The sequence below is a fragment of the Castanea sativa genome, chromosome 1, assembly GCF_040712315.1.
Source record: "Castanea sativa cultivar Marrone di Chiusa Pesio chromosome 1, ASM4071231v1".
NCBI lineage: Eukaryota > Viridiplantae > Streptophyta > Magnoliopsida > Fagales > Fagaceae > Castanea > Castanea sativa.
Genome location: NC_134013.1, coordinates 67428774 through 67438936, shown reverse-complemented (window position 1 = coordinate 67438936; position 10163 = coordinate 67428774). Strand labels below are relative to the sequence as shown.

At 37.4% G+C, this 10163-nt stretch overlaps 2 protein-coding genes across 3 annotated transcripts; one reads left to right on the top strand and one right to left on the bottom strand.

Moving 5' to 3' along the window:
- The first annotated feature begins 2052 nt into the window (after positions 1 to 2052).
- Positions 2053 to 4678, top strand: LOC142622202 (universal stress protein A-like protein). Of its 2 annotated transcripts, none has more exons than XM_075795642.1 (4): positions 2053 to 2410; positions 3814 to 3935; positions 4067 to 4185; positions 4436 to 4678. In XM_075795642.1, the coding sequence occupies exons 1-4, from the start codon at positions 2224 to 2226 to the stop codon at positions 4542 to 4544; spliced, it is 537 nt and encodes a 178-aa protein (XP_075651757.1). In that variant the 5' UTR covers positions 2053 to 2223; the 3' UTR covers positions 4545 to 4678. The 2 variants fall into 2 exon arrangements, with proteins under 2 accessions (XP_075651757.1, XP_075651758.1); XM_075795643.1 differs by having other exon boundaries at positions 2110 to 2410; positions 3814 to 3989.
- Positions 4679 to 5766: 1088 nt separating this feature from the next.
- Positions 5767 to 9713, bottom strand: LOC142606390 (PWWP domain-containing protein 6-like). Its single transcript, XM_075777753.1, has 2 exons — positions 9536 to 9713; positions 5767 to 9186 (listed from the first exon to the last, which is right to left on the bottom strand). The coding sequence occupies exon 2, from the start codon at positions 9143 to 9145 to the stop codon at positions 6026 to 6028; it is 3120 nt and encodes a 1039-aa protein (XP_075633868.1). The 5' UTR covers positions 9146 to 9186; positions 9536 to 9713; the 3' UTR covers positions 5767 to 6025.
- Positions 9714 to 10163: the final 450 nt, after the last annotated feature.

Here is a 10163-nt window from a genome sequence, read left to right as displayed (position 1 = left end):
CGATCCAAAATGCCGACCTAAAACCCACGTCGAAACTCATCCCAAATCTCACACCCACAACTCGATTAAGAGAGATTTGAAGGTCGACGATGAGGGCTGTGGATGTCGGTGGCGAGAGCTGGAGCATGAGGCGGCGAGATCGGTGGTGAGCTGTGGAGAATGAGGCGGCGAGATCAACGGCGAGGACTGGCGAGATTGGCGACAAGGACTAGAAAGTGAGGCGAAGAGATCGGCGGCAACTTTCTTGAGAGTGATCTTGAGCAACTTTCTTGAGCAGGGAGGAGAGGGGAGAGATAGAGAGCGACAGAGAGAGAAGAAATGAGATAGAGTCGATGGAGAGAGAGATATCAGTGGAAGAGGAGACAGAAAAACGTAATAAAATAATAATATCCCATTTTGCAATTGTTGTCCGTACTGTCTCATATTTGAGACGGTACTGTAGCAATGTGTCATAATTTTTTAGATTTAGAATATCTGATAAAGCTTCGTTTTTGTGTTTGGTGTGCCAAATGTGTCAAATATTTGGCATTTGGCACATTTGAAACATTTGCTACGGATGCTCTAAGATCACAATATTCTTTGTGACTGCATACTTTAAATAAGGTCATGAGTACACTCTAATGCTGCATAAGGCCTATAAGGTGCTGATGAGAGAGGATTTGAAAAGGCAGTATGATATTTCCAGTTGTCAAATGAGAGTATGAAATGTGACAAATTAAATACTCTGGCTTAGCATATAGCGCCAAACTTCTATTTGTGGATGAAAATATATTGCATTGGTCATTTCCCTATACAAAAATATGCTAATTTAATTTGTCTATCATTATTGTCCATTCCAACCAAGGATTTTTTTTTTTCTCACCACAGAAGCTTTGATAGACAACTGGTTTAATTAAGGTATAGTAAGAAATTGTGTACAGGATGCCATTATTCTACCTATCCAATTGGTTTTTTGACAAGGTGCGGATAAGGTGCTCACCATGCAACACATTGGTAATGGATGAAGCAAATGTTAATTCACATAGAGGTTATGTTTGATTTGTTGAAGGTCCTTCACTTTTTTCTCTATTTTTCTCAAACATGTGTCAAAGTTTTGGTCTGTTATGTCTTTCTAGACTCATGGTTGATGTTGTCTCTATGTTTGGTTCATCTGATCTTTACTCATTCTAGGATTAAGACAAAGTTGCTGATGGCTTTGTTTATGTGCCTGTTCTATAGAAAGAAGGGAAGGTTTTAAAATAGAAATTCTAAAAGTTGATACATGAAAAGAAAAAAAAAATGTAAAAGTTAAAAAAAAAAGAGTAAAAGTTAGGCTTTAATTTTTACAAAACGACCCGTTTGGTAAGGTATTTTGAGCAACAGTTTTCAGTATTTAAATAACATTATACGTATTTTCATACACTTTTTCACCCACACGTATTTCCAAAAAATACAAACAACGTTACTAGAAAAAAATTACCAAATAGGCCCTTAGCTTTTAGATCTTCTTTTTCCTTGATTTTTTAGTTTTTTATCTTTTAATAGGAGAGAGATATAAAAACAAGGTTAGAGTTTGTGATAGTGTTAGCACCTACTAATGAGGAATTTTAAAAAAAAAAAAAAAACACAAAGATAATACGGAATAAATGAAAAAGAAATCAAATACAAAAGATTAAAATGAAAGTTTTAAAATATTAAGAATATTATTAAAAATGTACTTTAAGGACTATAAATGTAGTTTAGTAAAAAAAAATTATTCTAGAAATATTGTATGAACAAAATATCAAGAATATTATTGAAAAATATGCTCTTTTTTTATTAAAAAAAAATACTAATTAATATGACTAAAAAGGAAAATTTAATCTCACACCCCTTCTTGGACACAAAAATGTTCTAATTAAATTTTTTTCAAAAACAGATTTGTTAACCTAACCCTAAAAACATGTATCAATCGGACAACAAACAAATGTAAAAAGTACAAGTGACACGGTGACACCCCGCCACTTCTTCTAGGTTCTTCTACCAAATTGCACGAGTGAAGGGACTGACACCTCATTTTAAAATACTGTAGCTTTCGTGGTGTGTCACTACGCGGTCCACTTTAGCAATCTTAGAGGTAGTTGCACTAAATTACGCCGCAGTGCACAACGCGCAACCTATCCCTCCCTCTCAGCCTCAAATATCTACACAAAGCCAAAAACAGAGAGACAGCAAATTCTGATTGATTTCGAGAGCGAGTTGGACATGGAGATAGAGGACGGTTCCGTGACTCGGATATTGATGGGAGTGAGCGAGTCGACAATCAAAGGGTACCCACACGCTTCCATAAGCAGCAGAGGAGCTTTTGATTGGACGATCCAGAAGATCGTTCGCTACAACACCTCTGCTTTCAAGCTTCTCTTCCTTCATGTCCAAGTCCCCGATGAAGATGGTAACTTTACCAATTCAAACCCACCCTTTTGACCCTTTTGTTGTTTTTTTTTTTGGAGTTTACTATATCAATTTTAAGGGAATTAGTTTTTGAATGTCAAAAAATTGATTTCGATATATATTGTTTTCATTGAATTAAGAACAACTTTACCTGTTTAGTTTTTCTAATATTTCAAGATAGAGATTCAAATGTTGTAAATTGTGACTTTTTTTTATGTGGGGTTTTCCATTTTTTTGTTACCAAGTACATGATCATGCATAGGTTGTCTTCTAAAAAGGTAGGTGTAGGTCATGTTTGTTATTTTCAGTTCAATTTCTGTGTTACATTGATAGGAGATGCTCAAACCAAAAACTAATTAGGTGGTGTTGAATTGGTTTCAATGGACTATCATAGGGATGATCGTTGTGGGTTGGGCACATGAATCCTTTTCTGTCATTCTGTTCATCTAAAATATGTTGCCTCCCCATTTAACACATCCACCTTCATTGCATCTATACCTATTTTTGTTTAGGACTTCCTCTAACTCTCTTCACTTAGTCAACTTGAACTAAATCACTCTTAAAATTAACCGGCTTTCGTTCACGTGAGGCATGATTAAGCCTTCGAACAAATGACTTAATTCATTATCTTATCTTCCTTACAGATATTCTATGGTCATGAAATAGTCCTGATGCACCTATTTGCTTCATCCACCCTGCATTAATTCTATGAGCCACACTCTCCTCATTCCCCTTTCTTATGAATGTTTTTGTTCCAAAATACCAAAAGTATCAACATGATACTGAAGTATCCTTTGAAACTTCCAACTTGGAGTTAACTCTGGCTTTAAGATTCATTGAATAACATGATATCATCCACAATAAAGCATACACCAAAGGATGCCATCCTCAATCAATCTAGTAAGCTGTCCATAACCAATGCAAAGAAATAAGGACTTAATGTTCATTCTTAATAAAAACATATTGTTACAGGAAACTCACTTGTGATACTTCCAATATAAGCTAGTGATAGCTCCATTATATATATATATATCTGCAATCACATTCATTTACTGTGGAGGAACTCCTTTCTTTTCCAGGATTCTTTGTATCTTGTCATATCCTTTATTCAAGTCATTAAAACTCAAATGATTTTTTTTGGGAAAAAAAGGGACCATAAAAATCAAATAAAGATCTTTACTGATTTCTCTTTATTTCTCCATTGAATGCCTAAGTAAGGAAAAAAAAAATCCTTTTGTCTTTGTGTAAAACAAATTTGATTCTTCAATAGTAAAATTAACTTCATGCATGGTATGTAAGGCTACTTATTTTATCCCATATGTTGATATGAATTTGCAATTGTGTTCTGTATATGTGAAGAAAACCACTCGCTAATGACAGTGTGCTATAACTTTCTCCTGCTAGGTTTTGATGACATGGATAGTATTTATGCGTCACCTGAAGATTTTAAAAGCTTGACGGACAGGGATCGGGCAAAAGGGCTTCACCTGCTTGCGTATTTTGTTACTAGATGTCATGAAATTGGGGTACAAATGTACATTTGTTTTGAATTTCTCTCTCTCACAGAGGGAAACTTGGAAGTAATTGCAGTTATGAGTGTGTTCATGTTAGTGTTCTACATTTATATCAGATCAAGTAATATTTAACCACAATGTAGGTTTCTTGTGAGGCATGGATCAAGAGAGGTGATCCCAAAGAAGTAATCTGCCATGAGGTGAAGAGAGTCCAACCCGATCTTCTGGTTGTGGGAAGTCGGGGTCTTGGCCCTTTTCAGAGGTATGATTTTGGTGCTTTTGTTTATGGACATATCTGGTTTCCACACTGATTGATATTCTTATATGCAGACATGTCTACTAACACAAGGAATATAAAACTCAAGTTCTCTTTTCCCATTTCTTTAAACATAAATCTATAATCCATGCTTTAATAATTCCTAGATATGCTTGTTGAGATATTCTGCTATACCTTGACATACTAAAGAACATTTCAAAAACTAAGACCATTCCTTTTATGTGCTCCTCTGCAGGGTTTTTGTAGGAACTGTAAGTGAATTCTGTGTGAAGCATGCTGAATGCCCTGTCATCACAATCAAACGCAGTGCTGATGAAGCTCCTCAGGACCCTGTTGATGACTGATTCTCCCTGAAATGTGCTTTCATTTTTTCATTCTGTTAATAGGCTTCTAACAGCTGAATAATTAACTATGGTAAACACTTGTGAGAACTGCACATTGTGGAGATTTTGCATACATAGAGAAACTTTGTTTTTTCTGTATGGTCTTTGTTTGGTTTGTTTTTCTATATGGTCTTCCCCTTCATTTGCAGACTCCTTTTTGGAGCTCTCTTAACCTTGATTTCTGTGATTTCAGCTTTTATGGATTATGTGATGTGTTCTTTGTGATGTGGATAGATAATTATTTTAAATTACACCTTCCGTTTGGTATAAGGTCAAAAGGTTGTGGATTTATGTAGGCCTTCCAGATGTCAATTGAGTGTCATATTTTATGTAAGTTGGATTATATGTCAACAATCCGGAATGATCAGGTGTGTTACTTAAATTTGTCCCAAAAAAATAAGGAAGTTATGTTGCCTAATGAACCAGATCAGATTCTTAGTTGTCTCAACAAACCAGTTATCAGTGACCGGAACTAGTTATAATTTGACATTTAGGGGCCAGGACAACTACAAGGACACTGCATCATTGACGTAAGATATCCAAAGATGCTTCTGTCAATGACTTCCAAAAAAAAGCTGAAAGATGCATTTGTGTTTTCTTTTTCATTTTTGTAGGTGAAAACATGCATTTCAAGATCAAGTATTACTTCTAAAGGTGCTTATAGTTGAACCCTTAGTACTTTAAAAAAAAAAAAAACATTTCCTTTAGTTTCCACTTGGCTCTGATGAAAGCCTAAACTGATACGTTATAAGAAATTAGCCACTTGAGCCCCTACAAAATTCCCTGAGTTACAATAATTGAAAAAACAAAAAACAAAACAAAACAAAAACAAAAAGACTTATGAAACTAACTATAAAAAAAAAACTTGTCATACTAACTGGAAAGAGACTGAATTCAATCTTTGGGCAAAACAAGTAGCCCAACTTTACAAATTTTACGTTCTCCTAATTAGGCCATTTCTCTAAATCCACAAAGATTAGAATATACATGGATTGGCACTTGGAACAAAAATCACCACACTGCTATTAAGAAAGATTGCTGGAATAGCTTCTGGCCATAATTTTTAACTCGGAAATTTTCAGATTTGAATAAGCTCAAGATCACGTATTTTTTAAATCTTGAAACCATGTAGCTAGCTGTTGCCATTAATTCTGAAGATCAATTATAAACTAAGATAGAAAAAGGACTAAAAGGTGATAATCTCTATACTGATGAGCATATGCAACTAGTTTACTTAAATGCTAATAAGACCAACCCACCTATATCAAGTTAATTCCTACTCACAGAAACAACAGTGAGAGAATTAACTCTTACATCCTCTGCAAGCATCCGCAAAAGAAAGTAACATAATACATTTCTAAACCTAGACTTGGATCATAGCTATATGCTGTAAAACTGTCTGTGTGTGGAACCAAATTGCTCAGTTTCTCATTTTCTCTGATCTAAGATGAGGAAGATCCTGGCTCAGTGCTTAACTTCTCCAATAGGCCTTTAATTTCACTCTCCAATTTGCCTTTCGTATCGGGCGACACCTTACCACCGGAGTTTTCCAGCATTGAGTTCATCATCTCAAGTTTCTGCTTCAGGTAGTCAAGATGTAATGGCTGTGAATCAGAAGACTTCTCTTGCGTCTTGCCTTGGACACTGGGTACAGAAACAGCGTTCGGAGGTGGGATCTCTCTTATTTCACGAGTCTTTGATCCAGGTTTGGGATATAGGAGTCGGAAAGTGACATATGCAGATTTAAAAGGGTTACTTTGTAGTGACTGATTTAAGGCTTCTTCTGCATCAGAGCTCCTAATAAAGGCAATCCGAGCACAGAAACTGTTGTAAAACATATCTGTTTCCGCTTCATTTAGCGAGCCAAACTTACCATAAATTTTGAGGAGATCAGCTTTAGTGGGCAAACATGATCCTGGTCCAAATGTCGCAAAAAGCGCTGCTACAGCAGAAGCTTCCCCCTCATTCTCCTTAACACTGGTCTTCATATTGGATTTTCCAGCAGCTTGCTTTGACTTAGGCTTTTTAAGCTTTGCGTCTGGTATTTCAGCAGATTTCTTTGGTTTAGCCTGATTTGACTCCAGTTCCTTGTTCTTATTGATCTTCCTCCGCTTGAATCCATGTCCAGGTGATTTGTGGTCAGTATGATTTTGGTCTTTACCCAATGACCCAGGCTCAGTGTCTATATTCTTTCTCTTTCTACCAGTTTGACGCTTGTTGTACGCTTTGTAATTTGATCCATCACGATAGACTGAACTTCTGAGTATGGACATAAAGTTGCCCATCATTTCAAGGGATTTTTTGTCCATTGTAGGATTAAGAGCAGCATAGCGAACTTGAGTAAGCACTTGATTAGCGGGTGCCTTAACTTTCATCGGATCAATGACTGGGATTGAATCTTGTTTTGGTGTTTGAGGACTTGAGATATTAGATGGCTCATGCCCCAGCCCAAGTTCTGGGGAGATTTTCTTCTGCAATTTGTCACGGCTACGCTTCAGAATTGGAGGGGACGCAGCAAGGTGGCCAGCAGCAGTGGTAATCTGCTCCCCTAATTGAGCTTCATTAGAAAGGGACTCTGCTTCTATGTCTTTCTTCTTTTGCACCCCAATGAGACTTGTGAAGGGAGGGGACAAGTACTTACTCTTCTTCCTTTCCCTTGACAAAGAGCCCTTCTCAATTTTTCCTTTGGCCTCACCATCAGTTGTTTGAACTTTACCACTGTTCAGCTTCCTTTTTGTTGATACAGGTTCATCATCAGATAGATCTTTGGCCCCAACACCATCATTTTCAATGCTGACATCTACATTCTTCTTGCTTCTTCTAGACGAAGAGCTCTTCTTCGTTTCTTCCTTGCCACCAATGCCATCATTTTTTACACTAGAAACTTTGCTATTAGTACTTAATGGAGACCCCAACATCCTTGCCTTTCTCTTAGTCCTTGTTACAGAAGTTGCCTCATTGCCTAGATGAGCTTCAGTTTCATCAATGCCTTTCCTTTTCTTCCTCGCAGATGATGTTGCCAATTTGCCTGAGGTTGTCTCTTCTTCAGCCACATCTCCATCCTTGCCTTTTGCAGTAACATCGTTGTTCCCTTCCATAATTTCAGCAATACTTTTTTGCTTCCTTCTTTGATGCAGTCTATCATCTGAATTCCCTAGGCACCTCTGCAACGTGGTTTGACCAGTTTGTCCAAATTTAGGACTTAGTGGTGAAGAAAGCCACTCTTCAGCAAATGGCCCTTGGATTGGGACTTCCACTGTATTACTTATGCCTGCTGCCCCATAATTCAAATCATCTTCAAGGCCGGGAATTGGTTGCAGTTCATGAAACAAAGGCAAGGGATAACCCCCCTTTGCACGATAAAAAGCTGCCAGCCGGCTCTTTAACACCCAAAGCCCAAGTGTGCTGGGAAAGGAAATAGTCTGCGCAATTTGTTTCACTTCACCAAGAAGGTCCACTGGTTCCGTCATAATGTTTGAAAGCTTCCCAATTCTACCTTCTGGCACATGAACTCCATCCTTGATTCCAGCATTCACTGCCAATGGTCTATCAAGTCCATCTCCGTCCTCTTTTGTTACACAAGAACAAGTCATCTCTAGCTCTAAAAGCCTACTAATCTCATCTACAGCCTTATGCACAGCATAAACAAAGGTCCTTGAGTTACTCTGCCGTGACATCTCTTCAAAATTCTCCTCAAAAGGCTTCAACTGAGAGGGTTGGCACCAAGCAAACGTGCCATCTCCAAAGTATGCCACAAGCAACCGGTCTTTCACCTTCAGCTTCGCTGCATAATCTGAAGCATCTGAAGGATCATATACCTGGCCTGGCCACCAAGGGTGACTCCTAATCTTGCCCCACACAAAATCACCCACAGAAAACTCATGCCCTTCATCAACCACACCCTCCTCTTCTTCCATCTCATTGTTCACGACCATATCCTCAATTGGAACCTCAACAATCCCAATTTCCCCATCTGGGACTTGCCCATTTTCGCTCAAACCACCACCATTATCCTTAACCCCAAATTCCTCTCCCAAATGCCCCCTCTCTTCCACACCTTTATTCGACACTCCCCCACCAATATCTACGACACAGGACACCCCATCACCACCGCTGGCCATTCCCTCAACACCTAAAGTTTCCAACTTTTTGAAACTCACACTCTCACTCTCACTCTCACCACCATCTTGAACCTCAACTACCTTCACACTTTCTCTCATTTTCAACAAAGAAGTTACTCCCTTCATCTCACAATCCTCAAGCCCACCTTTCTCCCCTCCACCCAAAACATCAAAATCTCGGCCTCCCAAACCCTCCTCTACCGAATTCTCGATCCCAACTACCGGATTCTTAACTCCCTCAACAAACCCAGCTCCCAAATCACCATCCAAACCCTCCTTTCCATTTACAGAAACCCTATTCCCATTTTCTTGTGCCCCCTCTGAACCGGCCACAGAACCGGCCGAACCATCAATACCCAATTCAAAGTCTTTCTCTTTAGGGACTTGAGGTTTAGCTGGTTCAGCTAATAGGGTTTTAGACTTGGTCTCAACCGTTCCCATTTCCGGGAAAAAAAATTCTCAGGAAAACTAAACTCCACCAACTGAAAAATCAAAAAAAACCCACATGTAACTCAGAACATTATTTGGGGTTTTGGGGATTTTTTTTTTTTTTGACGAAAAAGCTGAACTTCAATATTTCCAGGAAAATAGATTTCTTGGGAAAACCAAACTCCACCAACTTGAAAAAAACAAAAGGCCAAATGAAAAACAAACAGAATCCACTTGTAAATCAGAACATTCTATAATTGAATTTGGGGTTTCTTGAACAAAAAGCTGAACACTAATATTTGATTTTTAAAAAAAAAAACACCTTAAACCAAAAAAAAAAAAAAGATAATATATTTATAGAAAAGCAAAATAAACATAAGCAGAGAAAAGAAAGATATATACCAGGGCTAGGGTTTTGCAAAGCTTTAACCTTTGGAAGCGATTCTCAAGGCCATTTTTTTTTTTTTCCAGAGGATAGTGGAATGGAATCCAATTCTAGAGAGAGAAAGGAATATAAAATGGTTTTACAGAGAGAGAGAGAGAGAGAGAGAGGAAAATCTCGGGCCTGGGAAATGAAAATATCGTGGTAAAAAGAGAGGCTGGTTTCATTTTCAAGCGGTGGTGACTAGGCGCTTTTTTCTTTTTGGGCCGTCACTATCGAACGGTCCATTTCCACGCCTAGGTTTTTAGCGAGTGTTTAGGTTTATTTATTTATTTAGTTTCTCAAAAAAAAGAGTTTATTTATCTATGTGATTCTAAAAAAAAAAAAAAAAAGAGTTCATTTATTTTTATAATTTTTTTGCAAGAAATTTTTTTAACAGTTTAATTTTTTTAATGGAAGAAAGTTGATTTATTTTGTACTTAAAAACAGGTTTATTTATTTAAGTTTTTGAAGTTTATTTAGGAAACGTTACATATAGAGTATTATTTTTTAAAGAATTTTATTTTAAGATTTGATAAAACTGAATTCGAATTCCGCTTATCCATTTTAAATTCAGCGATAAACATGAATATGGGTGAAAACAATTTG

Excerpts from the sequence above, each read along its gene's own strand:
- LOC142622202 (XM_075795643.1), top strand. The coding sequence starts at position 2,224 with ATGGAGATAGAGGACGGTTCCGTGACTCGGATATTGATGGGAGTGAGC. Across the intron at positions 2,411-3,813 it reads CCAAGTCCCCGATGAAGATG|GTTTTGATGACATGGATAGT; the intron begins GTAACTTTACCA and ends TTCTCCTGCTAG. Across the intron at positions 3,990-4,066 it reads TCACAGAGGGAAACTTGGAA|GTTTCTTGTGAGGCATGGAT; the intron begins GTAATTGCAGTT and ends ACCACAATGTAG.
- LOC142606390 (XM_075777753.1), bottom strand. The coding sequence starts at position 9,145 with ATGGGAACGGTTGAGACCAAGTCTAAAACCCTATTAGCTGAACCAGCT.